This window comes from Pseudorasbora parva, chromosome 13 (assembly GCF_024679245.1).
Source record: "Pseudorasbora parva isolate DD20220531a chromosome 13, ASM2467924v1, whole genome shotgun sequence".
Lineage (NCBI taxonomy): Eukaryota > Metazoa > Chordata > Actinopteri > Cypriniformes > Gobionidae > Pseudorasbora > Pseudorasbora parva.
In genome coordinates, this window is record NC_090184.1 from 41,849,476 (window position 1) to 41,863,372 (window position 13,897).

At 39.9% G+C, this 13,897-nt stretch overlaps 3 protein-coding genes across 4 annotated transcripts in view; 1 reads left to right on the plus strand and 2 right to left on the minus strand.

The window, feature by feature from the left end:
* Positions 1–1,682, plus strand: part of igsf9b (immunoglobulin superfamily, member 9b) — a 60,942-nt gene extending 59,260 nt beyond the window's left edge. Inside the window, exons 20-22 of the mRNA XM_067414441.1 lie at positions 4–179; positions 289–492; positions 742–1,682. Coding sequence (XP_067270542.1) covers positions 4–179; positions 289–479 — 367 coding nt within the window. The 3' untranslated portion in view covers positions 480–492; positions 742–1,682. The remainder of the gene's footprint in view (positions 1–3; positions 180–288; positions 493–741) is intronic.
* A 497-nt stretch (positions 1,683–2,179) lies between these two features.
* gatd3l (glutamine amidotransferase class 1 domain containing 3, like) lies at positions 2,180–7,210 on the minus strand. The gene is made up of 7 exons (XM_067412779.1): positions 6,984–7,210; positions 6,830–6,882; positions 5,245–5,358; positions 4,941–5,072; positions 4,355–4,447; positions 2,435–2,600; positions 2,180–2,314 (listed from the first exon to the last, which is right to left on the minus strand). Exons 1-7 carry the CDS (start codon positions 7,098–7,100, stop codon positions 2,180–2,182), a joined length of 810 nt encoding a protein of 269 aa, XP_067268880.1. The 5' UTR covers positions 7,101–7,210.
* Positions 7,211–8,203: 993 nt separating this feature from the next.
* Positions 8,204–13,881, minus strand: LOC137038302 (coiled-coil domain-containing protein 74B). Of its 2 annotated transcripts, XM_067412782.1 has the most exons (8): positions 13,737–13,881; positions 13,244–13,565; positions 12,156–12,200; positions 11,739–11,790; positions 11,496–11,658; positions 11,320–11,420; positions 8,979–9,035; positions 8,204–8,901 (listed from the first exon to the last, which is right to left on the minus strand). In XM_067412782.1, exons 2-8 carry the CDS (start codon positions 13,524–13,526, stop codon positions 8,763–8,765), a joined length of 840 nt encoding a protein of 279 aa, XP_067268883.1. In that variant the 5' UTR covers positions 13,527–13,565; positions 13,737–13,881; the 3' UTR covers positions 8,204–8,762. The 2 variants fall into 2 exon arrangements, with proteins under 2 accessions (XP_067268883.1, XP_067268882.1); XM_067412781.1 differs by lacking the exon at positions 13,737–13,881 and having other exon boundaries at positions 13,244–13,571.
* Positions 13,882–13,897: the final 16 nt, after the last annotated feature.

Below are 13,897 nucleotides of genomic sequence, written 5' to 3' on the forward strand. Positions count from 1 at the left end.
TAGAAGAAATACCTCAGTAGATGAGAGTTATGAATGGGATGCTGTGGAATACTCTGTGGATCCTGACATCCTGGAGGCCATGAAGATGGAGCGGCCCCATGCAGGCTTTGGGCGAGGCAGGGAATTTAGGCAAGAACGCCCCCGCTCCACCGCTGGCCTCCAGGACTTCCCGAGTAAACGTAAGAACACTTGAGCTTGTTTGTTTGTTTCCCACACCAATTATAATGCCATATGAAGTTTCCCATGAACTTTACCCATCCTCCATATCCTCCTTTCCTCTCCTCTCAGGCCTGTACTCCATCAGCCCTCCTTTAGTTTCCCAGCCTCCTCAGCACCGGTATGGTCGTTCCCTCAGTGAGGCCCGCTTCAATGCCCTGCGACAGGAGTTCCAGGAGTACCGAAAAGCCCAGGAATCCTTCTCCCGAGCCCCCTCAACCCCTCCTGACCCAGACTCTGACTCCAGCTCCGCATTGCTCTGAGAACCTTACCCTGGTCCGTTAACTCCTTTTAATCCCTTTGACCTATCCCTGAAGTTTAACTCAGGCTTTTTGCAATATATTTCCCTTTATAGGGACAAATGTCCACAGCACTGATGTTTGCCTTTGTTTGACAGTACAACATTCTGAAAAGTGATATATTCACATTTGGCCTCAACAACAGGATTATGCTAGCAACATTTCCCATGTTAAATCCAGTTTTATTTGGTCCCACTAACTATAATCCCTGTATTTCTATTTCCAGAGCATCCCAAGGAAGAAGACAAAATGGTTTTGAGTACAAACCTAACAAATCCTGAGAAAGCAAAGGATCCAGACTTGAATATCACTGACCAGCTTTGATGTATATTTATTGTTGTCATAATGCTGTAAAGGTGTGTTCAGTTCTTATACTGTTTTTTTCCAAACTTGAATATGTACACCATATGGGATGTAATTTTTGTGTCGCTGTCTTTCGTTCACTTTGCATTTATCTGTTCTTATCAATCTCAGATTACACTTCTGTCTGTGAAATATATCTGGAAATATAACTCTAGTTTCCATTCAGCCGAACCAAAACAACAGTATAGCATTAAGTCTGCTTTGACAATCAGATACTCCAGTCAATGAAACATATATTTTAAGCAACTGAAATGTATAATGTTGTATTTTACATATACATGAGTACATGTATATACATTGCATTATGAATATAATGTTGCTGTGTTTGTTTATCGTGTACATTTGTGCACCATTCATTTTGAAACTGAATTAATTTCAAACCCTTTGTCATTATAATTTGAGGCAAAAATTCAGTGCCAACATTGAGTCAAGAACACTCAATCAAACTCTCCTCACAATTTATGGTACGCTTTACTGTAATTATCTTTCCCAAACAGAAACGTTGTGTCAGCCAGCTCACTTAATCTTCTATATTTGTTTTACTTTAATGCAAAGAACTGTGGATGTATAAAATGGCTGAAACAAAAACATTTATCACACTTTGTCAGTCTGTGCTTGGTGTAAATATTTTTTTAATTTGTTTTTTTTCTACATTTTGTGCAAATGTTCATTAATGTTTCGAGAAAACATTGATCTATCTTATATTTAAGATGCTGCTGTACATTTTTGTAATACATTTAAGTGTTTTTAACTCTTGAGAATAATTTTGAAGTTTTGTAAAAAATAAAATAAAAAAAAGTTTTATATGTTCTTATATTTGTCTTTTATAAATGTTGTCACTCATTTTTGTATGATTTGTAAAATAAAATGTTCCACTGAAATGTTATTTTTGTAAGATGTTTCTGTGAACAATCATCTGCATGTACAGTATTTCTATGGCATCCCTGTTGAAGAGTCATTAGCTGCTGAAGGGGATTTACTTATTGTAAAGTTAATGAAAGTTATCATGAGCATTGTAATGTTTGAAGTGCATGTCATAACAAATGTCAGTAGATTTTAAAATGAGCGGTTCATCCTTAAATCCATAAGATCTTACCTTCATGCTGTGGAAATGCTAACCGGAAGAGAGAACTCAATGAGTGGGCTACTTAAGGTCTACAGGCTATACGATACATAGTTCAACACAGGACTTGCATTGCATGCTTTTATTTGTTTACTCTCTGTATGTCCACATAATAGCGGATTCAGGTCAACCCAAAGTTAAGTGTGAAAGCCTTCTGGTGTCTCGTATCCCACGAGAATCACTTGGCAGTCATACGCATGACATGCTTGACCATGTTCCCGATGCCATCAAAGATGTAATGGTAGTGGTAGTCGGTCTCCCACATGAAGGTTGGAGTGCTGATCACCTTGTTTTTCTCGTCCACATAGGCCTCGTGAGGTGGGGAGTTAAGGGGAAAATAATGCGTTTTTATTGTCATGACTTCAAGTTGATGTACGCTTAGACTTTTAACGTGCGCTGCTGCTCTAGAAACTTTGTCTCAGTGAAAGGATATGTAAGGTTCGCGGGTGTTGTGGCGAGCCCCCATGCTCTTGACCGCCTGCACCATGTTGGTGTTGGGCCAGCGTCCCCATCGGCTGGTCTCGTCACGTTCGTAACCCATAGTGACTTCCAGACTCGGCAGCACTCGGCACGCCAGGAGAGGAGCCATGCTGGACAGACTGAGCCGAAGAGAGCCGGATTCAGGTAAGTTAAAAAGTGCTTCAACAATTGAACTGACTGAATCATATTTGCATACTCAGTGGAGATCACTATTTTACATTTTTGTAAACAAACACAGCATTTGTCATAACAATTTGAATGAAAAATGAAGATGGAAATCTGATCCTCTCCAGGGGTGGGTAAGTTCGGTCCTTGAGAGCAGCTGTCCTGCACAATTTAGCTCCAACCCTGCAAAAAAACCTCACCTGCTTGTGGAGCGGTGCAGGTATGACGTAACTTTGTAGGCCAATCAGCATTTCGCATCACACTGGTTACTGACAAAAACCTAATAGGATTTTCCCATAGGCTTTTGGATTATCCAAAAACTGAGCTCTGTGATCAACAAAAGTTTATGATACTTTAATGTTTTGTCCATCAAGATAATTATCACAGATGAGCACAACTTTTATGAATTCTGAAGCCTAAATTAACTACACCATGGTCCCAACGAATTCAACAGCACCATCACTAAGCTTCCGACAACTCTTTCGGTTTTTATCTCAAAACATTTTCCTAAAACGTTTGAGTTAGAATAGTTCATAAGAGTATAATTATATGCATAATGAGGCTGTAAAGGCAGACTGAGTTTACCTTTTCAGCGTTTCATCACATCGAAATCACAAGTGGGGTAATAGTGATGTGTTTAATGTCGTTTACAAGTTTACCTTAAAATGCTAAACTCTAAAATGCTAATCCTGTGTTTTGGCCTACAAAGTCATGTCATACCTGCACCACTCTACTTGTCTGGCTATCACCAGACCAAGCTCAATTTAAGATTGAACATTGGACACTGGAGGAGTCTGCTTTGTATTTTCTACTGCACAAGAGGCGTGATCAACGAGCATTATTCACATGACTCGGTATGCGATTGGATAGTCCTTCAACCAATCAGACCACAAGAGGAGTGATCAACAGGCAACGACCCATCGTTTCTCTATCCGTCATCATGTTAAACCCGCCAATAGCACGCCAGGTGGATAAGCCAGCCTGTGATTGGTTCACGCAAAAGTGTAACAGAAGCAGCGGAGATTAATGTACAGGATTCCAGACTGAGTCGCCGGACGAAATCAAATCACCGGCAGATCGGGCTGGGTTTACCCAGTCTACCACTTTATAGTCTATTGTCTATTGCTGAATTGCTGATAGATGGGAATTAGGTTTTTTTCTACCTCTTCCTTGGAAATAACATTTGGAACGCCACTCAAAGTGGGACATTCGACATCTGAACTCAAGGTACATCCATCAACCTCAATGGGATGCATCATTTGAAGTCACTTCCAAGATGTTGGCAAGTCCTGCTTCTAAAGAGCATTAATGTGAAAACAAACTTTACATAATCATACCTTAGTTGATGCTTTTCTTCAGCTGTTTTCAAAGCGATTGTTAAATTTTTTTTGCGATAATTGACCCAGGCTCTCCTTGTGGTCTGGCAACATCACGTTGTCAACATTTAATTTTGAATATTTCCACATCCACCTCGTCTGGAACGCAGCATATGTCATCCTGGAGGAATTGATTAGCTTGTTCAGGCGTGTTTGATTAGGCCTGGAGATAAACTCTGCAGGAGAGCAGCTCTCTACAACCCAACCGCTCTTACCAAAAGAGGTTATGTGATCAGTGCTTCTAATTTGATTAGTGACCACGAAAAGGTGCAGAATCTTAGTTCTCATTCACCCAGTTTTCAATTCAGTTTTAATGTTTTATAGTCGAGTACCCAATGGGCTTGCGGGCGCGGTGGAAGTCTTTCAGAACTCTTTCCACATCATTATTCAGCTTGCAATCTTTACCGTCTTTGCTGAAGGTGGACCTGTGGAAGTCAGCAGAAATGTCTTATTAGAAAAGAGCAAAATTTAGCAAAAAATCTCCTTGTATTTCTTTCCCAGCTCATATCAAGCAAACATATATTGGCACCTTCTCAATTCTGTATATAATATCAAGTCTTAAGTATATAAAGTTCCTGAAGTGTAATTAGGCTGAAACTGCATCCGACTCAGACGTGGATTAGTCTCATCCATCGCCTGTATTTCCGCTTAGACTTAATCATTTGTTTGCTAATAGTGAAATGGATAAGAGGATTTTCTCTCCAGGAATAGTGATGGATCTGGGTTGACTAACAGTAGAATAGCCAATCCACATTTAATCTGAGGGTCATCAAAGTTTAAAGTATGTGCAAATGAACTTTGATTGACTGTCCTGTCAGGAGGACAATGCACATCTTTTGGGATGCATTTGCATCAGTTTCTATGGATGTTTGCATTACTATTGACCCTATTTCTCAACTATAAGACTGTATCTCTCACAGGTTCTTGACGATCCCATGGCCTCCAGGGAAGATGACTGCATCAAAGCTGTTGGCGTCCAGTTTGGACAGATCGTTCATATGCATTGTGCCCTGACCGTGGCTGAATCGTGCAGACTCCATCATCATGTTCCTGCAGAGAGAGAAGGTACTTGTGAATGTTCATGTTTAAATGTTACTTCAAAGAATACCATGGTCCACATTCAAAAAAACATGGGCGTTTTTGTTATATTTTTACAAAAGAAGTGAGACACCAGAATGGTAATATGAAAGGCTGTGTACTTATAATATTTAATGATGTCTACCTGTTGTCACCTGAAGAGGGCTGCATCTTCAGGTGGTCCATGACGTGCATTTGCTGCTGGTTTGGAGCAAAGATCTGAAAACGGGCTCCGTTACGGCTCAAGTGGTACATGGTGCTTTAAAGAGACAGCCGTATATATGCATGGGTTACACTTGTCATTGTTACAGTATAATAATATATTTAAGTACTGAGTAATATTGATTGAATGTATGTGTGTCAAGTGTTATATGTGAAGCACCATGAGAGGCTAAACTAATTGTCCCGAGGGGATAAATAAAGCTCTAAATGTAAACATAACTGCATGTACTTACTAAAGGGGTTAGGGTAGGTTAGGGTTTGTTTGAGGGTTAGTTGCATGTAATTATGCATAATGGACTGTTATTACTATGGTAAGTACATGTAACATATTCCCTATGCATTACATCGCTCTAGAATACTTGATTCTGATTGGCCGATAGCAGCACTCTACATTCAAATATATTTTTTAATGCTCAGATGCTGAACCACCATCACACTATTTCTTCAGCTCAAATCAATATTTAATTTATTTATTTGTAAGTAGTCTTAATAGGAAGGATAATGTGCAGTCATTATCTCTAAATAAACCCCTTCAGGGTGAAGTGATAATGAGGTGACCCTGCATTATCACTTACATAATAACCCTAACACAAATCCATACATCATAAAGATATAATCATATCACTTTACAATAATGTTTGGTAAAACTTTATTTCACAGTGTCTTTGTTACAAATGTTGCATACACTTACCATAGTAATAACAGTAAATTATGCATAATTAAATGTGACTAACCCTCAACCAAACCCTAATCATATAGTAAGAACATGTAGTTCATTAATATTACTCAGTACTTAAATATAATTACACTGTAACGATGACACCTTCAAATACAGTGTAACCAATGTTTCACTAACAATGAAAAATAAATCTAAAACATTTAATAAAAAAATGTTTGCTACTAATACACAATTCAAATCAAAAGTTGTTGTTAATATGAATAGTGACATATGGATTCCTCATTGTTAGTTAATGCATTAACTAATGGGACCTTATTGTAAAGTGTCACCTTACATGAAAAAATATAGATAACACTTTTTTTTTTTACATTGTCCTTGTTACATGTTGCCTACACTCTAAAAAATGCTGGGTTAAAAACAACCCAAGTTGGGTTGAAAATGCACCAACCCAACAATTGGGTTGTTTTAACCCAATGGTTGAGTTGTTTTAACCCAGTGGTTGGGTTAAATGTTGCTTAAGACAACTCAATTGCTGGGTAAGAACAACTCAGCCATTGGGTTAAAACAACCCAATTGTTGGGTTGGTGCACTTTCAACCCAACTTGGGTTGTTTTTAACCCAGCATTTTTTAGAGTGTATTAACCCTAACTCTATAAGTATGTAGTTTATTAATCTTACTCAGAACTTAAATGTATAATGACACTGTAACAGAGACACCCTAACTAAAATCAATTGCTCATTGTTAATGTTAACAAAGTAAAGTGTAACTGTAAATGTAGCTTGTTTAAGGATGTTTTTGAAGTGTACACTTGCTGTAGGCTATACTTACTACGCAGCCTCATGGACGTCAGTCCCATCCCACCAACCGCAGCCTGAGAAAACCTTCAACAGCAGAACCAAACAGAGACTATATCTTAACAAACAAGAAACTCAATACCAAATGCCGTGTCAGTTTACGTGCATGTGGCATGTTGTATTCTTACCACAGCGATGTTGGTGTTGCCCCAGTTCCCCCAGTCTCCCTGATGCACCAGACAGGCGGGTTGGCGCGCCAGCACCGCTGCGGCCTGCTTGGCGAGGAGAGCTCGTGATGCCAACATGATCGCACCGCTGAGTTTACGGAGATCACCCGAGTGACTGACAGAGAGATGTGCAGACTGAACTCAATGCGTCCAATCATACTGCATGGGAAGCCCGGCTCTTTTATACTAATGTTACATGTGGGACGTCACTCTGTAAGCTACGCTTCTGAGAAGATAAGATACTTTGTCTGAGCAACCCTTTTCCTTTCTTCATTGCTTATCTAATAATACCTTCCTCAATTATCTTATTATCTTAAGTCATTTGGTCAACACCCGTTGATGCTTTGCTGGGGCTGCAGGCGTTTACCTGTATTTACCTCCTTTAACAGCCTGTCTGACCCATCTGACCCGTCGCCTCACTCGCCACAGGTGTTTGGTGGCTTGGTTTAATTTTAATAGATTTTGAAGATGCCTAGCCTTGTACGTATATCCCAAATGTCCACACAAAAATAATAATACCAGTAATTTTTGACCTGGTGGGAACATTTTTGGTCCCCGTGAGGAAATTATCTTATAAATCATGCTCAATGAAGTGTAAAAATGCAGACGTTTTCTTTGACGGGTAAGTTTAGGACAGAATATACAGTTTGTACGGTATAAAAATCATTATGCCGATGTTTAGTCCCCATAAAACATGGAAACCCAACGCGTGTGTGCATATTTTTGTCCTATAAATACACTGCACACCTAGTGAATTTTTATGAAAAAACAAACAAAATGAGGTGAAAGGATGTAGCACTATTTTTCCATTTATAATTTGAGATGAAACATATTGTTTTAAATGTCTAAATTCTAAAATAGAAAAACTTTCACTTGTGGTCTCGCTTTTATGTACTATATATGTGGCCAGCTTATGTGTTTATAATAAATGCATTGGCATATGCAACATCATCTTGCAAAAGAAAATGACAGTATTGATGTATTCATCACATAATGAATGTTTTATATTGTTTCAATTAGATCAGCATGTTAAACATTGGCTGAGACATCCAGAGCATCTGAGCTTTGAAATGAAGATAGCGCTCTCTAAAACCCATTACTTAATAAGACTCTTTAAGACAGTAATGCTATGTGGTGTCTGCTGGGATCCCGGGCAGTGGTCCAATGGGTAGTTGTAGTGATCCTATAGGACACAGTATAAAACCTTCTCAATGTCCAGCGCACGTAGACACGAAACGTAGTGAGCCTCTGGGAAAAACAAACACTGCATGAGTCTCGGAATAGAGGCAAACTCTCTGACCTTTGGTGCAAACACCCTCAGATTCCTCAAGAGCTTTAGGAACAAGAACTGAACAAAAACACATCATAAAATGTGCCTCTGGCGCTTTTATTCAAAGAGACTCCTTTTAAATGAATATCACACTTCAAATCAAGGTAAATAGTAATTATAAGGGATTCGATTTAAGGCTTGGATGTATATATTGTGTCTGTTTCTGTCTCGGAGTTTACGGATCATCCTGTGGAAGGACGGGCAGCTTAGCTCTCGCCTCATCTTTGACATTTGGCTGCTCCTTTGGAAAGATTCTTATTGAGTTCATTAGGGAATCAAACGTGATCAGCAGCCGCTCACTCTTTCCTCGTGTGTAGACTGACATAGAAAGAGAGCACTACTGTGAAAAAACACCTGATGGCACAATGAGGGAAGTGTAAAGGTCACGTTCCACTTCATCCGCGGCGGCGTCAAGAGTTCACAGTTCTTCTGAGGCGTGTTTTGTGCACGTCTTGCGCTCTCCTCTGCCGCTCTGATATGGTGCTGCTTGAATTGCGTTTGATGGCTGGAAGAATCACAGTTTCTCCTTTACCGGCTTGACTCGGGAGCCTGGGGTGACATTTGAAAAAAGCGTTTCAGATCGTTTCAAACTGTCAGAGGTGATATAAGTGTAAAAGTCAACCTACTGTTTCTTTGGCAGTGGTCTTAGAGGTAGTTTTGGTAAATGCTGAAAGACGTCACCCCTAAAAGAGAATCAGAATGCGCAAATAAAGTGCAAATGATTTTACAGATTGATTCGAAATGAATCTTACAAGAAATGAATCTTACAAGAACTTGTCAAAAATCTAAAGAATAAGGACAATATATTGGCCTGTATTAGGAGAAATTTTTGTAACTTTTATTTTCATGACAAGAAAACAATGACCTGAATTATTATTATTAAAGTCATAGTATGCATTATGTATAGTTCTAATTGAATTGTGCTGTACAATTTAACTGATAACTATAACATTTTTGTTGAATATTCTTAATATTAATATATTAAAAATTAATATTTTTAACTGAGATGTTATGCAAAATATAGTTTATCTCTTTTGTTTGTAAATTAAAAATATAGTAAAATTTTAATCATAAAAATATATTTTAAAAAAAATCACATTTTACCTAAAAAACGACATAAATAAAAACATTTTTACATCAATGATCAGGTGTAACATTATGACCTTATATTGTGTTGGTCCCCCTTTTACTGCCCAAACAGCCCTGACCCCTGAAGGTGTGCTGTGGTATCTGGCACCAAGATGTTAGCAGCAGACCCTTTAAGTCCTGTTAGTTGTGAGGTGGGGGCTCTATGGATCGGACTTGTTTGTTCAGCACATCCCACAGATTTTGGAGGCCAAGTCAACACCTCAAACTCGTTGCTGTGCTTCTCAAACCATTCCTGAACCATTTTTGCTTTGTGGCGGCGCATTATCCTGCTGGCAGAGCCACAGCCACCAGGGAATATAGTTTCCATGAAAGAGTGTACATGGTCTGCAACAATGCTTAGGTAGGTGGAGCGTGTCAAAGTAACATCCACATGGATGGAGGACCCAAGGTTTCCCAGCAGAACATTGCCCAAAGCATCACACTGCCTCCGCCGGCTCACCTTCTTCCCATAGTGCGTCCTGGTGCCATGTGTTCTCCAGGAAAGTGACGCACACACACACGGCCATCCACGTGATGTAAAAGAAAATGTGATTCATCAGACCAGGCCACCTTCTTCCATTGCTCCTGTTCCAGTTTTGATGCTCACGTGCCACTGTTGGTGCTTTCGGCGGTGGACAGGGGTCAGGATGGGCACCCTGACTGGTCTGCGGCTATGCCACCCCATACACAACAAACTGCCATGCACTGTGTGTGTATTCTGATACCTTTCTATCAGAACCAGCATTAACTTCTTGAGCAATTTGAGCTTCAGCTCGTCTGTATGATCCAGCCAGCCTTCACTCCCCACGTGCATCAATGAGCCTTGGCCGCCCATGACCCTGTGGCCGGTTCTCCACTGTTCCTTCCTTGGAGCACTTTTGATAGATACTGACCACTGCAGACCGGGAACATCACACAAGAGCTGCAGTTTTGTAGACGCTCTTACTTAGTTGTCTAGCCATCACAATTTGGCCTAAAATCCATACACTTGCCTTTTCACTTTTTCTTGCTTCTAACACAGAAGTAGCCTAGAAATCTAGACGCACCCTAGCGGCAGCGAATCTAATCTGCCGCAAGTGTCGTCTAGCAACTCTCAACACACTTCTGAGCAGTAAACGCCAAACTCTGGTCGGCCAATCACATCGTGTATAAAGTCGGTCGGCGGGGCTTAACATAATGACAGCCGAGTTGGACTTGCGTGCTACTAATAAACACAAGCTGGCGAATGGCGGTCTTTCGAATCAGCTTTGACCACGACTCTGGAATACTTGGAGTTAAGCTTTTCTCTGAGAAAACAACAAAGAACGGCACTGAAGTCATTCTTAAAAAGGGAAGATGTGTTCAGAGTTTTGCCGACCGGATACGGTGAAAGTTTAATCTTCCAACAAGCTCCGGTTCATGTTGCTCTGGTTGGTTGTAGCGCTATCCTATCGCGTGCAGAGGGAGTTTGAAAGACAACCGTTTATCCCGCCCCTCAGATTGAGCTGTCAATGGTGAGTTTCCAGACCAAACATCTTGATGTGGGTCTGGCTTGTCAGGCTAACACAGAAAGACTTTGAGGACCAAATGTTCACTTGCTGCCTAATATATCCCACACGCTAACAGGTGCCAGGATGAAGAGATAATCAGTGTTATTCACGTCACCTCATAATGATAATGTTATGCCTGATAGGTGTAGTGCTGTAAAATCGACATTGTGTGTGTGTGTGTGTGTGTGTGCGTGCGTGCGTGTGTGTAAAATATAGTTTCATATTTAATTCTGTAGATTTTGGAGTGAAATATGACCAGGATATTTCTTTCCAGTTTCCGTGAGCTTTACTCTGCAGAATGATCATGCACCTGCTGTTGTCACTGAGGCAGTCCCTTGCGAGGGAGAAAACTTCAGAAGACGATTTGTTTTTGGAGGCGATGTCTCCGAGGAGCATCTTGATCCGCAGCAGCTGAGTGAATGAACATCAGCGTCAGGTATGAATACATGAATGAGAACAGAACAGACATGATGAAGCGCTCCTGACCTCCTGATACTGCGAGGCGTTGGCGTGATAGAGCTGCCGGATGATGACCTCACACTCCTTCAGCGTGGGGGTTCGAGGATGCTGCGACGGACTGCAGGTGATCCTGAGAGGCAGCAGCGATGTGACTGCGCCGCCTCCACCCGCCTCAGACGCCTCCTCTGAGCTGCGGCGGATCACAGGAGGAGGATGTGTGATTTATTTGGTTAAGCGAGGTCAGATGATCAGAGATGCTACAGTAAGTACCTGATTAATCCACAGTGGGAATTCTTCTTGGCTGAACCGTCACTGCAGGACCCTGTGTGGATCATACGGCTGTCAGTTTGCAGTAAACAATACAGGTTAAAAAAATAATATTAATAAATCAGATCTTTCGGTAACACTTTAGTTAAGGGTCCAATTCTCATTATTAATAGTTGTTTATTATCATGAATATTACTAGGATATTGGTTGTTTATTAGTACTTATAAAGCACATATTAATGCCTTTTTTTCATGACCATATTTGTATTTATTTATGCCCATGTTCTTCATCCCTAATCCTACCCAAAACCTAAACTCAACAACTATGCACAGATTAATAAAGATAATTTTGTATCATTAGAAGCAAGTATATATTATAAATATGATTATGAAAAAAGAGGCTAGATAAAAAACATCCTACCTTTTGAAGAATGTTCATGTTCCATAACCATCTGATACTGTAATTCTGTAAAAGAAAAACGTAATATTAAACTCTGAAAATGGTATGAGAGTTCAAATAACTGAACCTAAAATAAAACACACTTTAAAATACTTTAAAATGGCTTTTAATCAGAAAATCAGCCAATTTGTACCTTCATTACATTTGAATATATATAGGTTGTTGTCATTGATGATTTCATTGGTGATTTCAAATATGAAATTTAATCATAAGCTTGGTGAACAGTTTTGGATAATTTGATGTTTCCCCTTTCAAAGAGATAGGAGCTGCACTTGCATGCCCGAGAGAAATTTCAAAGATGGCCGATATTATTAACTGGCTAGAATTTTGAGACTGCAATAGATGTGAAGTATAATGCATTAAGAGCTCACTAAACCATTTAGTAAATCATTTAGTGCTTTGTAAGTAATTAGCACAATTTTTAACTGTATACAATGTTTAATATGGAGCCAATGCAGTGTTGACAGAACCGGGCTAATATGATCATAGGCTGTTAAGAACTTCAGTTTTGGACCAGCTGGAGTTTGTTTATTAAGCATGCAGGGCAACCACCCAGTAGAGCATTACAATAATCTAGACTAGAGGTCATAAACGCATTAATTAGCTTTTGTCCATTTGGGATTGAGAGCATATGTCGTAGTGTAATATTTTTAAGATGGAAGAATGCGGTTTTACAGATTCTAGAAACATTGCTATCAACTGATGACGAAGAATTGACAGAGAATCCATCAAGTGTTCAACAGTATTCTAGATTATTACGTGTGGGGTTTTAGGCTCAATAATTAGAATCTCTTTTTTTTTTTTTTGTTATCCAATTTTTTTAATATCAGCTATGAAAGCTTCATCAGGGCACAAAGAAATATAACATTGGAGTGACATGTTCCATCAGTGTCTATGGCAACCTTTGTGCTGCTGTACCCGTTATGTTGGAAAATAAGATTTTTTACCCCTGAAAGTTCAGCCACCTGAAATGTTTTAAAGTGCCAATGCATTATATTTATTTTCTGCCCATTTATGCAGAAGCTGATCAGCAGAATGCAGTAACACACCTTTATTAGCGCGCTTCAGATTGTCCATTTCTGCATGCAGTCTCTCCAGTGTGTCTTTATGCTGTTGTTGGAGGAAAAGGATATCTTTCTCCAGAGAGGCGATGCGTGTGTCCTGTGCATCTGTCCTGGGCTGAGCAGCTGCTTTTGGGCTCCTGATGTCCACAGGTGGAGATCTGACCATATAGTCACTAGAAAGAAGTCTGGGGTATCTCACCCTGTCCAGATCTCGAACCCTGGACCAACTGGGCAGGTTTCGCAGGGGTGGCAGATTACTGGTGGACATGGTGCCACTAGAATATTATATTATTAAATGGATCGTGTTCTCTGTTTAAACTTAAAATATGGGGAAAAAATGCACCTGCGTTACTCATTAATATTGTAACTGTATCTCAAAAAGCACGTTATACAAGTCAGCCAGTTCACTTATAAAGCTAATTTAAAGCTTCATGTAGCTATACGGGTCTGCCCTTATTTACATAACGTTACAACATACCTCATTAGCGACATTCCATTACCCATCATTTACCAGCGCTCCTCTTTGAATAAGTAACCAAACTAAGAGCATTTAAACGAGAATTTCTTCAAATTAAGCTCATTTATGTCGTTTCACTTGAAATGCCGGTGAGACGCGCAGTGTCGCTTCCTGGATGAATC

What these genes read in the sequence shown, in the direction of transcription:
- LOC137038302 (XM_067412782.1), bottom strand. Translation starts at nt 13,526, where the DNA reads ATGTCCACCAGTAATCTGCCACCCCTGCGAAACCTGCCCAGTTGGTCC. An exon ending in TGCCTCAGTGACAACAGCAG is followed by an intron (nt 9,036 to 11,319) that starts GTGCATGATCAT and finishes ATTCTCTTTTAG; the next exon opens with GGGTGACGTCTTTCAGCATT. An exon ending in AGACCACTGCCAAAGAAACA is followed by an intron (nt 8,902 to 8,978) that starts GTAGGTTGACTT and finishes ATGTCACCCCAG; the next exon opens with GCTCCCGAGTCAAGCCGGTA.
- gatd3l (XM_067412779.1), bottom strand. Translation starts at nt 7,100, where the DNA reads ATGTTGGCATCACGAGCTCTCCTCGCCAAGCAGGCCGCAGCGGTGCTG. An exon ending in GACGTCCATGAGGCTGCGTA is followed by an intron (nt 5,359 to 6,829) that starts GTAAGTATAGCC and finishes GTCTCTTTAAAG; the next exon opens with CACCATGTACCACTTGAGCC. An exon ending in CATGGGATCGTCAAGAACCT is followed by an intron (nt 4,448 to 4,940) that starts GTGAGAGATACA and finishes TGACTTCCACAG; the next exon opens with GTCCACCTTCAGCAAAGACG.